The 21,008-nt window shown below is 32.4% G+C and overlaps 1 protein-coding gene across 5 annotated transcripts; it reads left to right on the forward strand.

The window, feature by feature from the left end:
• The first annotated feature begins 7,154 nt into the window (after positions 1 to 7,154).
• On the forward strand, positions 7,155 to 20,068 carry LOC126713488 (probable magnesium transporter NIPA6). 5 transcript variants are annotated; one of them, XM_050413246.1, is made up of 10 exons: positions 7,155 to 7,295; positions 7,484 to 7,663; positions 8,109 to 8,165; positions 8,261 to 8,351; positions 8,659 to 8,819; positions 8,903 to 9,030; positions 9,243 to 9,380; positions 12,116 to 12,208; positions 12,313 to 12,430; positions 19,519 to 20,068. In XM_050413246.1, exons 2-10 carry the CDS (start codon positions 7,510 to 7,512, stop codon positions 19,647 to 19,649), a joined length of 1,071 nt encoding a protein of 356 aa, XP_050269203.1. In that variant the 5' UTR covers positions 7,155 to 7,295; positions 7,484 to 7,509; the 3' UTR covers positions 19,650 to 20,068. The 5 variants fall into 5 exon arrangements, 2 of the variants coding, with proteins under 2 accessions (XP_050269203.1, XP_050269204.1); XR_007651357.1 differs by lacking the exon at positions 19,519 to 20,068 and adding an exon at positions 9,947 to 10,029 and having other exon boundaries at positions 7,178 to 7,663; positions 12,080 to 12,208; positions 12,313 to 12,419; XR_007651356.1 differs by lacking the exon at positions 19,519 to 20,068 and adding an exon at positions 9,947 to 10,029 and having other exon boundaries at positions 7,178 to 7,663; positions 12,313 to 12,419.
• The last annotated feature ends 940 nt before the right edge of the window (positions 20,069 to 21,008 follow it).

Consider the following 21,008-nt stretch of genomic DNA (forward strand, 5'->3'; position numbering starts at 1 on the left):
CGCTTAAATTGCTAGGGACTAGCAATGAGCTGGTTAGGGAGTGTGATAATAGCTTAATTTTGCATATTTATATTATTTTTAGAAAGTATTATCATACTTGTTTTGAGTTAATTCATGCAATTTATAGTTGATTTTAGAATAATGCTGAATAATCAATTTTGTACTTTTTGTGCTTGATTGAATTTTAATGTGTGAATTTGTCTTTTGTAGGATAATGAAATTAAATAAGTGGATTTGTGTAAAGAACAAAGTTAATGGACTTTAATTTTACAAGGGCCATGATGAAGTCAAAGACGGCCAACCCAATTAAATTCAAGTTCAATTGGAGCAAGGAATCAAAGGAAATTTGCACCTAATCCAAGTCCAGTTCGGATTAGGATTTCAACTTGCACACTAGTTAGTATTTAAAGCATAACTTTCGGCACAGATGTCCAATCGAGATTATTCAAGTTGGGCTGGAAAGCTAATTTAATGGGCTACAACTTTGTAGTTTACCAAAAGTCCGAATTTTGAAGTTAAATGGGCCAAAAACGTTAGTTAATTGAAGCCTAAAAACCTGGGATTTTCTCCAAACAGGAATTCAACTTGTAATAGGATTCCTTGACCTATTTAAAGGCTCTTTAGGGCAAAATTCAGGGGGAGAGCTGTTGTATAACATAATTTAGGTTTTTTAAAAGTTTCTTTACAGTTTTTATAATTTAATTTGTATTATGGCTTGCTAGAAGCCTTGCTAAGGTAAGGGGTGAAACCCAACCATTTATTGGTATGTTCTTAACAATTATTTATTGGTTTTAATACTTATATTTTTATGTTTTTGATTGTTTTACTCATCTAGAAAAGTGTTTAGTTCTGTATAATTCTTTAATTTATCGTAGACTCCGGGCACGTTAAATGCTTAGTATTCCCTGCGAACTAATTCACTAGTTTTGTTTTGCCAAAAATCAATCAATTGCATGAAAATACCTTAGACAATTAATTCTCGAGTTTTTATTGTTAAATTATCCGACTAAAATCATCCTTCGTATGAATTTTAGTTGAGTTATAAAATAAATATTGTTAAGACTACTAATAGATGTGTTGTGTGTGGATCCCTAAACCTTAGCACCTTAATATATTGTTATTTTCACTCAATTTAAATTACTTTCACTAATTATTAAAAATCTCTTCAATTAAATTTTATTATTTTAGTTTTATTGTCTTGTGGTTTGCTAATCAATTCCCTTTTCCCTGTAGGATTGTCGCAAAGTAATAACTCGGTAAGTCCGAGGTCAAATTCACAGGGAAAAGGGAATTGATTAGCGAACCACAAGAGAATAAAAATAAAATAATAAAGTTTAATTGAAGAGATTTTTGATAGTTTAGTAAAAGTAATTTAAATTGAGAGAAAATAACAATATATTAATGTGCTAAGGTTTAGGGATCCACACACAACACATCTATTGGTAGTCTTAACAATATTTATTTTATAACTTAAGTAAATTCATACGAAAGATGATTTTAGTCGGATGATTTAACAATAAAAACTCAAGAATTGTCTAAGGTAGTTTCATGCAATTGATTGATTTTTGGCAAAATAAAACTAGTGAATTAGTTCGTAGGGAATACTAAGCATTTAACGTGCCCGGAGTCTACGATAAATCAAAAGATTATAATAAAATAATATTCATAAGATTAATGTATATTTACTTGCGTAATTATATTTCTACGATAAATCAAAAGATTATACAGAACTAAACACTTTTCTAGATGAGTAAAACAATCAAAAACATAAAAACATAAGCATTAAAACCAATAAATAATTGTTAAGAACATACTAACAAACGGTTGAGTTTCACCCCTTATCTTAGCAAGGCTTCTAGCAAGCCATTATACAAATAAAACTCAGGCTTCTAGCAAGCCATTATACAAATAAAACTCTTAAAACTGTGAAGAAACTTTAAGAAAATCTAAATTATGTTTTACAGCAGTTCTCCCCCTAAATTTTGCCTGAAAGAGCCTTTAAATAGGTCAAAGAATCCTATTATAAGTTGAATTTCCGTTTGGAAAAAATCCCAGGTTTTTAGGTTTCACTTAACCGACGTTTTTGGCCCATTTAACTTCAGAATTCGGACTTTAGGTAAACTACAAAGTTGTAGCCCGTTAAGTTAGCTTTCCAGCACAACTTGAATCATCTCGATTGGAAATCTGCACCGAAAGTTATACTCCAAATACTAACTAGTGTGCAAGCTGGAATCCTAATCCGAATTGGACTTGGATTAGGTGCAAATTTCCTTTGATTCCTTACTCCAATTGGACTTGAATTTAATTGGGTTGACATTATTTAACTTCATCTTGGCCCTTGTAAAATTAAAGTCCATTAGCTTTCTTCTTTGCACAAATCCACTTATTTAATTTCATTATCCTATAAAAAACAAATTCACGCATTAAAATTCAATTAAGCACAAAATTGATTATTCAACATTATTCCAAAATCAACTATAAAATGCATGAATTAACTCAAAATAAGTATGATAATGCTTCTCTAATAATGATACAAATGTGCAAAATTAAGCTATTATCACACTCCCCAACCAGCTCATTGCTAGTCTCTGGCAATTTCAGCGACTCGAGACAAAGACACAAAATAACAAAAAATTATTACTTTAGTAGAAATAGTTAATCAAAGGTCAAAATACTAACAACCACCAAAGATATTTTACATGCCATCAATACTTAGTGTGTGAATAGTTTAGCCAACACAAACACGACCTTAGTCTTAAGAAAAAATATGGCTTGAATTTCTATCCAAAGTTATGCTTCAACTCAAATCTCACAGTTGTTAACACTCAACAAATAAAATCACTCCGAAAAAGGTGTAACACTCTCAAACATATGTGAGCAGAATAATATAGAACAAAGACTAATATCTCACATATAAATAAGATGAAGAATGGTGAAGCCAAATAAAGGATATTATAGTCTCATGAAAAGATGCCAAACACTAAGAATATTATACCACACACATTGATTAGTCATGTCAAGATCCAAACCATACCTTCTTTAAGATCAAATAAGGCTTTCATTGGGATGTAATGTAGGGTAAAGAGGAGGAATTTATAACAAAGGGTATAGGTAAAAATAAAAAGTGTTCCCAAGAATAATTAGGGAGACAATTTCTTTTGAATATATGCCAATTAATTTATTCCCCATAGTTGTATGTTGGGGAAGGTAACGTTAGCTGCCATCATCCCCTTCTCCCATCGTCGCAGCAACAGTAGTTTGATATCAAAACACCACGGGCCATTGTCAAGGACACATCTTAGTTGACTATCAAGCAAGAACTTAAACTGGAGCAGTTTGTCTCCCACCTCCACGATCTTCAGGTCATTCCCTAATCTCCACACTGAGCGTAGTAGGTTTTCGCCACTCTGAGGTTAGGAAGTTTGTCAAATAGGAAGTGGCCCATTAGGCTTAGCAAACATTCATCAAGAGCTTGTTTACAATGATGAACCCAAACTTCTATAACTCTCTCCTCCTCTACTGTCAAAGAGATTTTTTGAATCCTCTCAATAAACTCGGAGTCCATGGTTCCCACCCTTGAGCAGGTAAGGAAGACTCACCCTAGGTGAGAAAGAGAACTCCTACAGAGAGGAGGAGAAAAAAATCGTCTTGATGCAAAGACCATTGTTAAATTCAATGGTTGTTAAAATTTTACGTTTGACTCTAACTTGTTGTGCACAAAGTATCTAAAACAATTACAAGCAATTCAAAAATGAAAGCACAATGCGTGAAACCCCAAACTCAATACCAATCAAACAATGTCCAAATGACCAAGGACTTCAAATAGTCAATATGTCACACAACATCCTCAATGTGTGGTTGTAGCGTTTCTTCCACACTAACCACGTCAAATATGTTGGTACCGAATTCCAAACATTGGAGACCTATTATGCTAACTTAATTTTTTTTTTTTAAATTAAAAAATAGAATTTCATTACGGTTTTCTATTTTAAATTTTGTTGAGGACCTTTTTTTTTTTTTTGAACCAAAATAATGTTAAGTCCTTCTAATATATATAAATATATATATATATATATATTATATTTTTTTTTTATTGTTAAAGTCCCCAAGTTTATAGGCATATCTTCAAGGCCCAGTTATGTACTGAATGAGGCCCATTAACAAATTACCGCACTATACGTGGCCCATGGCTAGCCCAATCTTGACCACACAAAACGTTTGTTCAGAAAGAAGGAAAATCAGGGCAGTTAGTTTTGGGCTCATTCAAAAAGAATAAATTAATCTCACCCCTCTGGGCCTCTACTTCACGCAAAGGCCTAAGGGTAAGTGTAAGTCTACTCATAGTCAAAGTAATGTTATTTATTTATTTATTTCTTCTTTTTGGAGAAGAACTTCTTTGATTCTTAAAAATAAATAAATAACCCAAAACTTTTATTTTTCGAGTATTCAAACAACTAAAATTTCTCTTGGAATTCTTGGTGTTCTTTCTTTCGTCCTACTCCTTTTTTTTTTTTTTTTTTTTTTTTTTTTTTTTTTTCAGTTATGCAATTTTGGATTTTTATTGTTTTGGTACTGTGGATTTAATTGTGAAATTTTTTTTTTTGGTTTTGCTTAGATTTTTTCCAAAAATGCTATTTTGATTCCTAATGTCAATTTGGTTACTGGATTTTGATAGTAGTTAATTTGGTCAATATTATCTTCAATTGCAATCAATTTAGTTTTTCTTGTCAACTCACTAATGAAAATTGATTGCAAATTGAATATAATAGATAGCTACCAAAATGTAGTGACCAAAATGATATTTTTGTCTCGATTTTTTCAGATTATAGTGAATTTTGTGTGGAGATAAAATTTTTTCGTGTGGAGATAGATTTTGATCTCAATCTTCATTAAACATTTTTTTTCAAGTTTATTCCATGTCAACAATACACATGTGATTTGAGTTGACATAAGAATTATTTTTTATTATGACAATTAGTCACGTTAACATTTTTCATATGTTATTTAACGATATAAATCAATCGATACACTTGAAAGGCCAGGGATCAAATTGACACATAATATAAAGGTTAAAGACCGAATAGATAATTTACCCTAGTCTATATTGTTAGGGATATAGGCTCCATGCCCAAAAAGACCTCTTCCATTACAATGAGTAAAACCCCAAGCCCGATATCAATCAAATAAAGTTTGAGTAGCAAGGACTTCAAATGGTCAATTGCTTACACAACATCCTTAAATGTGCGGCTGTTTGGAAACGTTGGAGACTTCTTCTATTATGTTAACTTAATTTTTTATAAAAAATAAAAATTGTATTATGGTTTTCTAACTTAAATTTATTGAGGTCCTTTTTTTATAAAAAAAGAATATGCTAAGCCCAAGTTTATTAAGGCCTAATTATGAACTAAATAAGGTCCATCAACTAATATCACGACACTACACGCGGCCCATGGCTAAGCCCAGTGTTGGACCCCACTAAACGTTTAATCAGAGCAGTAGTTTTGGGCTCATTCAAAAGAATAAATTAGCCCCACCCCACCACTTCACGCAAAGGTACATGGTAAGTCACTCTCGTTTACACTATTATTTAAGGGGTTTTTATTATTTGTGATATTCAATTTTAATATTCAAAATACTTTCAAATTCATTTATTTGTAAAATTTAATTAATAGGGTTAAACATGTAAAATTACTAATTTAAAAACTCAAGTTGTGAATTTGAGAGTTTTTTGATATCAAAATTAAGAATTTCAAATTGGGGAGCCCCTTAAATAGCTGTATAAATTATATTCCATTTTATTAGTTCATTTGGTTGAAAGTGTACATTTCTCTTTTACATTGATAGTTTTAAAGTCAAATGTTGAAGAGGAATCATTACCACCAATGTGATTGTATTTATATTTAAGTACATGTTAATTTGATTTTGTGTATTCATTTTTTTCATTTTCAAGAGCTTGGTCTATACACCTTTAAATAGTATGATGAAATTTTTGTGAAAAAAATGCCATGAGTAAAACGTGTAAACCCAAACAAAAAAAAAAAATTCTCATTGCATGCTCGAAGTAGGATGGAATTTATGTGAAAAAATGTCATGAGTAAAATGTGTAAACCAGAAAAAGAAAAAAAGAAAAAAAGCCTCACACACGCAAATCACATGTGATGAGGCTAGTAATAATGTATTAATGTTATTTATTTATTTATTTTTTTTTTTGAGAAGAACTTTTCTTTGATTCTTATTAAAAAAACAAAAAAAAAACCCCTAAACTGTGATTTTTTGAGTTTGAAACAACTAAAATTTCTCTTGGAATTCCTCTTTTTTTTTTTTTCATATTTATACGATTTTGGATTTTTATTGGTTTGATACAGTTGATTTTAATTGTGAATTTTTGTTGGTTTTGCTCATTAGATTTTTTGTGAAAATATAATATTGGTCCCTATATTTTGGGGTCATTGTCAAATTAACTACGAGATGAAAATAGCATGGACAAATTGACCGTGACTAAGATATAGGAATCAAATTAACATGAGAAACAACATTTTCACAACAAATTTTAAGCATCAGATTGTTATTAGTTGTTATAGGTGGACAAAAAAGTAAGAGAAATGATATGTCTACAACATTTTTACAACAAATCATAAGTAGCGGGTTGTTACTGGTTGTTATTATTGAGGCAAAAAAGTAATCTTAGGGTTAGGTTCAAATTTGAACCTATAACAACTAATCACCTGTGATTTGTTGTGAAAATGTTGTAAAAATATTCTGGACGTAGCATCTCTCAAAAAGTAATTTCAGTTGTAAGTTCAAATTAAAACTAATAACAACTTATCATCTATGATTTATTATAAAAATGTTGTAAACATAAAACACTCCTTAATTAACTCCAAATTGTAGGAGACCAAAATGGTATTTTCACTTATTTTAAAATTATGGTCAGTTTTGTGTTAGAGAAAAATTTTTTTCTTTCTAAATTTCTTATGAACCAAACGTGTGAAAATATTTTACCGTTAAAAAATATTTTACGTAGAAAACAAATGCAAAGTGCAAACCTCTCGAATTATAAAAGGAAAGAAAAACAGTAAGCAAAGTATCAGATTTAGCAGCACAAGAATATCCCCTTCAGCAAGAGAATCCTATTACTAAACTATCAACCAATGTAGAAAGTAAACTGTTCAGAAATGAAGGCCCAAGATTATGTGCAACTACAACAATAACAACAGACAACAAAACAAAACTCTCGTAAGAGAAAAAAAAAAAAAAGCAAAACACATCTTCACCATCTCTCTTTGGACTGGCAGGTGAACCCATCTTCACTTCCAATCCCATCTTCACGTTATTCACCTCCAAACTCCATCTTCACTTTTGATACAAAAAAAAAAAAAAAAAAAAAACGATACTACTCTTCTTCTTAGTTTCTTGGCTACTTAGTTGTGTTTGTGTGCACTTTTATCTTTATGTTCTTCTTCTTATTCTACTATCTACCCAGATGAGAATTGTACCCACCAATGACCAATGGCTGCATCATCTTTGGTGAGCGTAGAAGCCTCCTTTTCTGAAAATCTCAAAGGCTTTATTCTTGCTGTTGTTTCCAGTGCTTTTATTGGCTCCAGCTTCATTGTCAAGAAGTTGGGTCTCCAACGGGCTGGTGCATCTGGGACTCGAGCTCGTAAGCAATGCTTCCCTTTCCCAGATTCAATTTTTATTCTCTTGTTTTAACAATTAACAATTGGGTTTTCTTTATTTTTTACTTTCCAAGAATTTAGTTAGTTAATAATGGGTCTTATTGACTGTAAAGTGTACAAACATTAGCCCATTTTAACTTTTTAAGTAGATTTTTTTTTTTTACTTAAAGTAGTTTTTATAATGCTAATATTATGGAATGTTTTTGAAATTTTCAGAATTTGATAAAATTTATTAATTAGGAAGATTATTAAAACCTTAGTGCACAAAGTTCGATGATTACTATGATAGGATCTTGATCTATTTCATCATGCTGAATGGCATCTTTTATTGGTAGAAAGCCCAATTATTTGAAGTTGAAATTGCATGTAATTTGAATTCACTTTTATGAAATTATTGTGATGGTTGATTGTCTGGTTAATGAAATAAAGGTTCTGGTGGATACGGGTATCTTAAGGAGCCACTATGGTGGATTGGCATGATTACAAGTAAGTCTTGCATTGTTGAATTGTGAAGGTGTTTTATTTTGGAAAATTGTGAGGAAATATCAACTAGCTGTTTGTTTTTATGTTAATTTTGGCAGTGATCGTTGGTGAACTTGCGAATTTTGTTGCTTACATGTTTGCTCCTGCTGTGCTCGTCACGCCACTGGGAGCTTTGAGCATAATTGTTAGGTACATCAGATGCCTTCGGTTTCAATTCTAGTGATGCTGCGCTTGTTTGCAATAGGATTAGGACCAGATTTTATTTGAAATTCCAAATCTTTGGAAGTCAAATTCCTGGTTTAACCATGGAATAGTTGCTGTTATTTGAATCCAATGTCAGTCCATTTTGTATTGATATGATAACCAAACATTTTTTGGAATTAGATTTTGGCTTCCGTCTCTATTCCATGGTCTAAATTTCTTGCAACCAAATGCATCCTTTTGTTTCAGTTGAAGAACTTTGTGATTTTGACTTTGTTGTTTGTTTTTTTGGAAGCGCTGTTCTAGCACACTTCTTTTTGAAGGAAAAGCTGCAGAAAATGGGTATATTGGGTTGTGTCTTGTGTATAGTGGGGTCTACATTGATTGTGCTTCATGCACCCAGTGAAAGTAGTCTGACTTCAGTGGAAGAAATTTGGGAATTAGCAACTCAACCAGGTAAATATTTTGAATATTGACTGCTGTTTCTATGTTCAGTTTTTCTCTTCTCTCTGTTGATTGTTTTCATGTGTTTGGTCCAGCTTTTCTTTTGTATTTGGCCTCAGCAATAGCTATAGTTCTGGTGCTGTTCTTGTATTGTGAACCACGCTATGGGCAGACAAACATAATGGTCTATATTGGAATATGTTCCATTATTGGATCTTTGACGGTTAGCATTGCTATGTTCTTATCTAAACATAAGAGTTGCTGGGAAAATGCCTTTTTAATCTAACAATATTTTCAGTCTATATTATATTACCATTGTTTTCTTTTTCTAATTATGGGCATATGCTCTGTCCATTTTTAGGGGGGAAAAAAATTCTATCCCTAGATAATTATTTGAAGCACATACAGACAATATATTGTATGCTTCTTTTGCAGGTTATGAGTGTTAAGGCTGTTGGTATAGCAATAAAACTCACAATAGAGGGTTCAAGCCAGGCAGCTAGCTTCCAAACATGGGTTTTTGTAATGGTGGCAATTACATGTATTATCACTCAGCTGAATTATTTGAACAAGGTCAGTGCTTATATTTCTTCCTTTTTTGCTTCCATATTCTCTTTTTCTGGTTTCTTGAAATTCGGAAAATAAAAAGTTGAAATTTCCATAAGATACTTAGATACACAACAATTCTCACTCTTTAGTCTCTACTTTCTGCAATGCATTGCATCTAGAATGAGAATTTTTGCCAGTGTACACAAAAATTACCTTGAATTCTGGTATATCTAAATTTCAAATTATGCTTCAACATTTAGTACCTACTTATCAAAAAAAAAAAAAATTTCATACCCCATTTTCCACTGCCTTCAATTGTCTTTCTTTCCTGTTAAAGATACAAAATTTCCTTGCTTTCACGACTTCATAACATTCTATGAAGTTGTCCCCTTTTTAGAATTTTCTGCCCAGCATTGCAGTAATTTGGGAAACATGCTAGGCCAAGCTATCAATAGGTAAGTGATCCTCATATTAGTCCACTTATTCTTGGTAACATGGAATGCAACAAGAAGGCAAAAAAACTTATAGTACTTGATTTTCAAATTATCTACCATATAAATTTTACTTCATCCTTGCAAATTTTGAATCAGGGGAAATTGTTTAAACAACATGTTATAATATCCATGCCATCTGTGATGGGAATTGGTCCTCACATATATTAAGTGCCTTTTTGGTAAGATGTGTAAACTCAACTGTCAATATCTATTTCTAATGATACGTATATATGCTTGTCTCTATGTGTGTATTGCATGAGACTTTAGAATGAGAAAGAGATGTATAGCTTTCTCTTATTGTCTTGATTTCTTTTGCCCTTTTATTTTTTTCTTTTCTAGGTGTTAAGGTCAATAGTTTTATTCAAATAGAAGCAAATTTTATCTGAAGCAATGGAGGATTGCTTCTGACACTTAGAACCAAGATTCTTTCTCTTAATTGTCCTGATGACTTTTCGCCCTTTTATTTTTTATCTACTTATTTTTCTTTTCTAGGTGTTAATATCCATAGTTTTATTCAAATAGCTGCGAATTTTATCTGAAGCAATGGAGAATTGCTTCCGACACTTATTACTGAGATTTTGTGGATTCCAGATATCTTACATTTCTTGCAACTGTGTTGTTATGAATTGGATTTTTATTAAGTTTTTAAACAGAGATTTAGTTCGATTTGAGGTGACTAGCCTCCTGGAATGTGAGAGTAGGAGAGAAATTTGGGTTTAATTCTACTTGATTTCATTGCATGACTTCCACATACATAAGTACATAAGTAACTAATAAGTAACTGATGATGATATAACCTATCCTAAAAAAAAAGGAACTAACTCCTATCATTACATCTGAATACAATTTGAAAAACAAAGCTAATCCTTTTTTTCTTACCTATCCAAAAGAAAGAAAAACAAAACTTATCTGATCTTTATTCTCCCTAATCTACTTCTGCTTATTCATCCTAATTTGCTGCTGGCATAATTATTAAACTTCAAACTAACTGATATACAAGCTTTAAAACTAGGGACGGACCCAAGATTTTAAGTTAGTAGGGGCCGGAGTATAAAGAAAAAAAAACTCCAAATAGGCATCTATAAAGTATTAAAAAAATTATAAATACTCAAAATCGTTGTTTCTAAATACATTAAGATGCAATCATTTACCAACAAAAACAAACAAAAACAAAATAATGTCTTTTTTTAATATTAGGCTGGTTAGTTTTTTTTTTTTTTTTTTGGTTGAAGTTAGAGCATTTACATTGGTAGTACTAAAAATTTTAGTTTTTAGCACCTTAAAAAGTTACTTTATCTATTTTACCACCTCACTTTACAATACACCCAATATCAAATGTTCTATTTTTTTTATAATTTCATTTAAAATAATATAAACAATTCATTAAAATAATAAAGGAAGTGAGAGAATTTGAGTTTTTTAAATGAAGGAAGAGATATAATCTTAATAAAATATTGTATTTTATTTTTAACAACTTGCAACAGTCAACTAGTATTTATACCAGTTTATTGTAGTTGCAAAAAATTTAGCTTTAACTTCTCCAATAACACATGATTTTTTGGTTTTTTGGTGGTAAAATAGTTTTTTTTTGCTAAAATATAATTACCATTGTGAATATTTTTATTTTTTTTATTAAGTTTTTTGGTTGGATAGTTGCTATTTGGGTGAGGCTAGTTAGGCTTATTGTGGAGAAAGGGGCATAACTACAAAAATGAAAAATATTATAACTATATAAAAAAAAAAATTATTTGGACCCAGGGGGGGCCCGGGCCCCCTTGGGCCCCCACCTGGGTCCGTCCCTGCTTAAAATATTTCATGCGGTTAAGATCTTCTTGTGTTGCTGGAACTGGGTTGGAATTTTGGACGAAACATTCCTCTCCTCTCTAACAACTCGCTGGCATCTTTGAGACCAATAAAAAATATTTGTGATGGTTATTGTAAGATTTTGTGCAAAGCTTCTAGAGTTTCTATGGTTCGTGGGTTAATTTGAATGTAACAAGTTGATTGAAGAGAATATATATTGATAATGCAATATTTGGCAACATACAGACCATACACAATATGTGATGATGATAAATTTAAGTTTCTTGCAAATATGGTAAATTTAATCATTTAACCACACAATTCTAACAGCAACATTAGAAAGTTGTAAATGGGTTCAAATTTTTTCTAAAAAAAAAGATGTGCTTTACTTTTTAAATATATAATATGTGTCATTTCTTTGTCCAGCCTTGATTTGGAAAATAATGTAAATCAATGACCCAGGCTTTGGACACATTCAACACAACAGTTGTTTCTCCAATCTATTATGCTTTGTTCACATCACTCACAATTTTTGCCAGTGCCATAATGTTCAAGGTATTGTTGATTCATGCCCTGGAATAATTCTACAATTTTTATTTCAGAGTGTATTTCAATTTTTTTTAGTTAGTTTTTAATTTTATTTTTTTCTATTCTTCTAGGATTGGTCTGGTCAGAGTGCTAGCAGTATTGTGTCAGTGCTTTGTGGATTCATAGTTGTGCTTTCTGGAACTTTGATATTGCATAGTACAAGAGAAAAGGATCCAGCTTCTGTTACAGGTATTTATCCATTCAAACATATCATCGTACAACTATGCATATATGTCAACTTGATGGATGCACGTGATTTGCAATTGTATGGCTTATACACTTGTTATTTTAGTATCTGATTTTGTCTGATGCTTCCAAGTTTATCATATTAATGCCAAGCTTAGGTGCCCAGGCTAAATTTGAACATCCATCAATTGGCATTTTATTTAAAGGTTGGGCACTCATGCAACATTTTGCCCTCTAGGTGCTAAGATCATTTTTTATATGTCTTCTCTAAAGTACAATAGTAACTTAATAAATAGTTCATTCACCATATATATATATGTGGTATATTCTCTAGCTCAAATGGCATTTTCTCCCTCTATATGAGTAAGGTGGGAGATGAGGTTGTAGTTTTAAAACCTGGTTTAAAACCCACCGGGTGTGACTAACTTACCAGTAAAAGAAACTGTGTGTGTGTGTGTGTGAGAGAGAGAGAGAGAGAGAGAGAGAGAGAGAATAAATCAATAATTTATGTCATCAATATCTTCAAACTTAATTTTTAAACAGAAATAAGGAATAATTGAATAGATTCTTGACAAAGGCTTAATATAATAGAAGTGTTCTTAACCTGTCTCTTTTTCACTCTGTCTTCCTCTGTGTATATATTATTCTCTTAATGCAAGTATAATAAGATCTCAAATTTTTGTGTGGGTATCATGTAGTTAAGAACCATGCTACATCCTCAAAACCTATATACTACTAAGTTCAGATGAGGGATTTTACATAATGTTGTAAGTTGCAAATTTCTAACATTGATTTCCATTGCCTGGGTTAACCAGAGAAATGTTCCAAATATTTTGTAGAATTTTGAACTTGAATTTTCTATTATTGAAATTCCAAGTTCAAATAGGGGAAAGGTGTCATTATACAAATTCTACTAATATTTCTGATGTTTAAAAATTCAAACCAAATTATATTTCTTGATGACATATTTGAAGATTTTTTTAATAGGGTTTGATGTTTAAGGGTTTATATAGGTTTGGGTAATAAAGAGACCACCCCAACTTAATGCATCTGCTACCCTATTCTCAAATCAAGCTTTTTGTTTGAGAACAAAAGAGTATTCTCAATTCCAACTTTGTGCTTGAGAACAAAAATTTATTTGTCCAAAAAAAAAAACCCCCATTTCCCATGCCAATAATTCAACTTCTTTTGAGAGTTGATATAGTTTAGACCTTCATGCTCTGAATGTAAAACAAATTCCTTATAAATGAGATAATTGCACCGATAATAAAGAACTGTGCAGCAGCTTAAAATTCTGTCATATGTTGAAGATCTTTGCTTTAAATTCTCGCTAAAATACATGATCCATTGACTTAGAACACCTCCAATCCCATTGAGCAAAGCATTAACAGCAACCTCCCTTGGAGAAGTCTGGCAACGAGGAACTGGTGCTTCCATCATCAATTGCTTCACTTCTTTATAAGCTTTTCTTCTTGCCCTGTCCAAGAGAACTGAACCTTTTTCATACAATATGCTATAGGAGCCATAATTTTGCTGATTATGTTTGATAAAAAAGCCCTATAGAAAGTCGCCAAACCATGGAAACTATGAGCTTCATCCATATTAGTAGGTTCAAGCCACTCCAAAATAGCTTTAACCATTTTAGATGAGACAAAAAAACCCAAAATACTACATGAGGAGTCATGAAAGATCATTTCTTCATATTTATATGGAATCTCTCATCCTAGAACTCTCATTTACCTGTAAGTTTGAGATGTGCTCTTCTCTGTAATTATCATAAAAAGCCAAATGGCATAACCAACCATTCATATAGACCATCCTTTGTCTTAAAAGTTGTCTTCCACTCATCTCCAAGTCTTATTCAAATTTGGTGGTAGCTGCTCTTTAGATCTATCTTTCAAAATATAGTAAAACCTCCCATCATGTCTATCATATCATCAAGTTGAGGTATAAGAAACACGTACTTGATATTAATCTTGTTAATTGTGTGGCTATCAACACACACACACACACACACACACAAACTACCATCTTTCTTAGGTGTAAGTAATACTAGAACAACACATGGTCTAAAACTTTCTTGAATAAATCTCTCTGACAACAACTCCTCGACTTGTCTTTTAAGCGCATGAGCTTCATGTACGTCAGTAAGTTCAAGCCACTCCAAAATAGCTTTAACCTGTTCAATATCAAGTTCCACACCCTTAAATGAGACAACACAAAACCCAAAAAAGATATATGAGTCATGAAAGGGCACTTCAAATAATATAGAATTTCTCTCATTGGAGAAGTCTCATTACTTCTTGTAAGTTTGAGATGTGCTCTTCTCTATAACTCTCACAAAGGTGCTAGTTGCATTAGAAAGTCCAAATGGCATAAACAACCATTCATAAAGTCCATCCTATGTCTTAAAGGTTGTCTTCCACTCATCACCAAGTCTTATTTGGATTTGGTGACAGCCACTATTCAAATCTATCTTAGAAAATATAGGAGAACTTCCCTTCATGTCTAACTATCATCAAGTCAGAAACATGTACTTGATGGTAAGCTTGTTAGTTGTGTGGCTATCAACACACATACACCAGCTACCACCTTTCTTAGGTGTAAGTAATAGTGGAATGGAGCATGGGCTAAAACTTTTATAAATAAACCCTTTGACAACAACTCCTTAACTTTTCTTTTAAGCTCTTCAAGCTCCCATGGATTCATATAATAAGCTAGAAGGTTAGGTAATTGTGAATCAGATACCAGGTCAATGGCGTGTTGAATGCTTTGAATTGGGGGCAATTCGTTGTGTAAATCATCTCGAGCAACATCTGAAAATTCAAACAATAACTTGGACACTTCTAGAAGTGTTTATTAAGGTGTTTAGCAACTAGGCTGCTATTCTTTTTGGCCATAACAGCAAATAAATCTCTGCTTTTGTTACTTTCTCTTTCAAACTTCTCGTTGAGAACAAAGAGAAGCTTGTTTTGAGTTTCAGCAACATCCTTAGTCTTGACCTCTGGTTTTTTCTTCATTTGTTCTACACTCTCATGGCCTTTAAATCACTTTGCTCATTTTTTAACGTAAAATTAAATGTATTATTCTCTCCACTATGATACACATCTTAGTTGTAAAGGAAAGGGTGACCCAATAAGATGTGTCACATCCATGGGAATAAAATCACACCATGTAGAATCATTATATTGCCCACAATAAATAAAAACCAAACAGTGTTTTGTTACAAGAATAGATGTGCTATTTATCCATGCTACCTTTTGTGGCTGAGGATGTGATTCCATTGGTAGCTTCAGCCTCTCAACGGTAGCATAAAAAAACAACATTCATATTGATGCTACCAGCAATAATAAACGTCAGAGCTCCAGTCCCACAACATACTATGGTCTGAAATATTGAAGTACACTTCCAATCCTCCCTCTCTTGCTTTGGTGCCGTAAGAAAATGCCTAACAACTGAAAGGAGAGATGTATCTTCTTGTACTCCTTGAAATGTGCCTCTTGAGCCTTAAACATCTGCATAAAAGTTCCCCTTTGGACATTACCATGCCATGTGCCCATTTTTTCTGCACTTAAATCAGTGATAGTTACTGTTTTTTCTCTGTTCATCAACCAGAATACTTTAATTTTTGACTCAACTGCAGTATTGGCTTTATGGCTGCATAGTAGATGCTCTAGAGTTGGACCACCTTAAAGGTGTCTCCCCAGCTAAAGAAGGAAACCTTCTAGTAAGGGGCTGCTTCAAATGCTGTTTAATCTTTAAAGTCAATTGGAATGCCTCATAAACTGTTAAGGTCCAATGTGTGATCATTTGGCTACAAATTTCAGCCTTTAATACTGAATTAAATCGGTTTTTTTTTTTTTTTTTTTTTTTTTTTTTCTTTTTTGATGAGTAAAGTTTGCCTTGGATCTTCAATTTACATTGACTTTTCAACTCTTCAAATTTGTTCATATATTCAACTAGCGGCATATTACCTTGCCTAAGATTAGTTAATTACTCAAAGAACTCGTTTTTATTACTCACAAGGCTAGTATTTTTGTTTTAGGTTTTGCTTCATATCATCCCATCAAACAATTGGAGCTTGTCCAGCACGTCAATGATCATACTCCACACCTGTCCACCAAATTGAGTTTGTCCAACTAGTTTCATGCAGCAAATCTTACACTCCTCTCATCAGACATGTCATATGAATTTATAGGAAAGGATATATAGAATATAACATTATACCCATTCCTTCTGTAGTAAATTTTTGAAATCATTCCAAGAATTTCCAATGTGCACGTGTGGTTGTGTTTCTTTCTTTGTATGGTCGGCAGTGTGGGGGAATATTATCACAGGTGATAATTTGAGGGGAAGAGGTTTCTCAATAGTGGATTGGTGTTGCATGTGCTGGTGTAGTGGAGAGGATGTGTATCCCCTTTTGATCCATTGTGAAGGGGCTTATTGGTTATGGAGTTTAGCATTTTGATCTTTTGGAGTCTCTTGCGTCTTGCCTAAGAGGGTTATTTATTTATTTATTTATTTTGGGGGGGGGGGGGGGGTGAGGAATTGGTTGGGGAAATGTGCATTGGATGTTTGGAATTTGGTACCACATTGTGTGATGTGGATTATTTGGAGTGAGTGCAATAATTGTACCTTTGAAGAGCTGGAGTGTTCAAGGGATCAACTCATAACATTGTTTGTCGGGACTTTGATTGGTCTTGGGTGTGGGAACTCACATCTAGTGATTCCATCAATTGTTCATAGATTCTCCTTCCATTTTTACAATTTCTTCTGTTTTTGTATCTTGTACAACTTTTTTTGGCTACTTCATCCCTTTGAATGAAGTAGTCCTCTCTATTAATAAAGTATTCTTACTTATCAACTATCTATTTGAAATTTGCATAACTAGAATATGTTGGAAAGTATATATAGATCATGGCATGTTGCATTCTTTTCTATCAATAGGATCTTTGAACTTAAAGATTATGAGCTTGCCATCATATTTGACTTCAGTTACATCTGACACTATGCTCAACATTCTCCATCTAATGATCTTTAATCTTTTTAATTTACTCTAAATTTTCTCTTTAGCCTCTTCAAGAACTTATTGTGTTATGCTATCTACAATCATAGGATCAACTTATGGAAAAACTTTATCATGTTCAACATTTTTAATATATATATTTTTTCAACAATTGGCTTCAGATTGTTAACCTTCAAATTGATATCTTCCTTGGGTGGTTGCATGTGAATGTCATCACTAAAACGTTTATCATGTTATCTAAATTATAAAATGCTCCATCATAGTAATAAGGAAAACATTTCCTTTCCAGCAATGATCTCATACTTACCAATGAATAAGTTTTTTTTTTTTTTTTGGTTTATACTCTTATTACAATATTGTATCTTATCCCACCAATATTCTGTATAATCATCAAGTTATCTAATGCAACTTTGACCCTTTTTTATTTTTATTTTCTTCTTCTTTAAAAATATCTACAAAAAAAGGAAAAAAAAAAAAAAAAAAAAAATTTGACATAAAAAATCAATTATTGAAATCATCTCTACTTGATAGTTCGTTAATGTATTTATGATCAAGTCTAATCAAGAATGCATAGACCAATAGGTTGTTCATGATCCCAATCTCCAGCACAATTATCCCTACTATCATCACAAGTCTTGTCAGCACTTAGCCTAATTCAATACCCATGTTGTAAATCTTAGAATTTATTGGTCATCCTCTTTCTGTTAGCTTGACTTTGCACCTTGAGGTCCTACACCTCATGATCACTCTTGTTAGGTTGGTTGCCTTTGTCTTCATCTTTTGCCATATCAGGAAGCTTTGATGCCTATTACACAGAATAGAAAGCACGGTTGGCTAGATCTCGATCTAGTTAGACACATAAGGGGCACCTTGAATAACAAGGCACCTTTATATCCACTAGAAAATAGAGAAACTCTCAATTTACATAAAAAATTCATTTAAAAAAAGGTGCAATAGTGACACAACCCTAGCACACAGGAAGAATAGAAGCCCAAACAAATACAGAAAACTAAGCAAATGTTAATGGAAGCTCAAAGGATCCAGGAACTCCATGATAGAGAAAGTGACTGAGAAGTCAAAGTCTAATCATATAGTCTTCAAAGATAAAAATCTGAACTTTATTGTGGATATCTCATACCTCTCAAATCAAAGGGCATTCTTTCTCTTCAATAGAAACCTCATAAAGCATGAAGGAACTGCTTTCAGATATTTCCCCATCACTTTTCTTGCCAAGTGTCCCTTCCAACAATATAACAAATCCAACACAAAAGAAGGCATTACCTAAGAAGCACCAAACAAACAGAAAACCAACAACCATGGGTCCCAAGCAATTGCATAATATGGGAAAAGGCGAGCGACACTCTCTCCATTGCTCTTGCACATAAAGCACCAACCCAAGACTGTAAAAAAATCTTATTAATGGATGGTGAATTCTTACTTTCATTTTATGGGTAGGAGCCTTTTTGAAGACTCAAGAAAACTAATTTTAATGAACAAAATAATCCGAAAATATTCAAATACATATGCTAACAAAAAAACCTAATTTGATTATGAAACTCCTAAAAATACTGAAATCATCAAAACACCCTGATCTGGAAAATTCTGAAAATTACGAAAATTCAAGGAAAAAAATCTTCCAGTGTAAGTTCGATATGTTTAACAAGGCCAGTAAACCTTGGGAATGATCTTTTCAACTTTGTTGACAAGAAGAAAATTTGTCAGAACTCACCAATTTTATGCCATATGTCATATGTGCAGGTCTATATTCAGAGGTTGGCAAGTTTTTTTTATTTTTGTATTTTTTTTTTTGGGGGGGGGTGTTGGAAGCCAATATCTTTGCAATGCTTCTGAATATAGACATATAATTATGAAGGCTTTTCAGTCTGTATATCTTAATTGATTGATTAGATAGGTTTGATGTTTGTTGATTGGAGGCTCTTACACCATGTTTTATAACCAGATTCCCTTTTAACACGTGAATGAACCACCAGTGATTTCTAGTTATCTAGCCAAAATGTTTTCAAGTAAAACCAGAGTAATAATTGGCTATTTCAAATATATTCAGATATCTATTCATCCTTGTCTCCTCAAGTATCATGGCTTGTCCATGGAAATGGTGAACCTTGGAAGCATAATGCTGATGATGAACCATGCCTTGATTTTGATGCAATTCTTAAACAAGACCATTTCAAATAAGATGAAAAGTATCTGGCATGTCCATGCTGCACCTCTTACAGCCACTGAAGGCTGAGTAGAATATGAGTGCATATTTTTGCATACCCTGGCATTTCTTGATCCAGATTCTATTTAGTTCTTCAGTGAGCAGCTTGATATTCAACATTGACTTGTGGAGGGCAATAGATTAATGGTAATGGTGGTTGTTTGAATTTATGGAAAAGTTTTCTCTCTTCCTTTTAATAGGGTTTGACTATGATCTACAGCATTGTGTAGATAATTTAGTTTGTGGTTATCCCTGATTGTAATCTATTCTATGTTTATTCTTACTGTTGAGTCCTGTTTTCTTGGTAAAAGTTAGGCCGCCGGCGCTGAGATTGTAAATTTGATTCCACTCATAATTTTTATGAAATGAATTTATTTCATTTATAGATTTAATAGTTTAAGTTGTTTCATTTTGGTTAGTTTGTCGGACTCCCTCTTTTTCCTCATTGCCAGTCAACATTTTTTTTTTTTTTTTTTGGGCTCAAATTATCTGCCAGTAGACTTGGTGATTCAATAATTTGTTTATGGATCTTGTTAACTAGTGCCTTGATGATACAGGTTAAGGAAAAATTAACATTCAATAATGAGCTGCAATGCATATTTTTTCAAATGCAAAATATACTTGTCAATAATACATCTGTTTGCACACAGATTTATTGTGATTATGTGATTGTATAAAAACATCAATTAATGAAATTAAATGCCTATGTTTATTACATTATCCTCATTGTGTTGTTTAATGGTCTATGTTGCTTTTGACCCTTTATCTATCTATGAAAAGATTTGATTAAGGTGCCACCAAAGAAGTTATAAAAACGGAAGAGGAGGCAAACATGAATCAGGATTGTCCGACCACCGGGCCTTGTGCCTGAGTGGTACCCGGGCCTTAGTGCCTTGTCAAGCTCGGGGGTTCGATCCCCCTATAAACCAATTACCCAGCAAAAAAAAAAAAAAAAAAAAAAAAAAGAAAGAAGAGAAGAAGAAGAAGAAGAAGAAGATACTTGTCCGGAAGAGGACTGTGGAAAACATAACTTTAGAATCTATCCTAAATTCAGTCCCTTTCCTATACTAGGTCCTTTTGAGAGGCGAAGATTTTTGTACTTTAATAATAACCCTCAACAACTAGGGTGTCGGCGAGTTACCTTGCATGTAGGTAGGAATAATGGAATAATATAAATTTTGCTATGTAATTTTTATAAATTGGCGTGTTACAAATCACAAAAAAAAAAAAAATAATAAATAAATAAATTCAAACATTCATTCGTTAGTATATAAATATTATATAGTAAAATTGGTAATATATTTTACATGTTCCATTATTCTTGCCCAGTGCAA

Source organism: Quercus robur, chromosome 2 (assembly GCF_932294415.1).
Source record: "Quercus robur chromosome 2, dhQueRobu3.1, whole genome shotgun sequence".
Taxonomy (NCBI): Eukaryota; Viridiplantae; Streptophyta; class Magnoliopsida; order Fagales; family Fagaceae; genus Quercus; species Quercus robur.

Coding starts and splice junctions, on each gene's coding strand:
- LOC126713488 (XM_050413246.1), top strand. CDS start 7,510: ATGGCTGCATCATCTTTGGTGAGCGTAGAAGCCTCCTTTTCTGAAAAT. Junction 8,166..8,260: donor GTGGATTGGCATGATTACAA/GTAAGTCTTGCA, acceptor TAATTTTGGCAG/TGATCGTTGGTGAACTTGCG. Junction 8,820..8,902: donor GGAATTAGCAACTCAACCAG/GTAAATATTTTG, acceptor TGTTTGGTCCAG/CTTTTCTTTTGTATTTGGCC.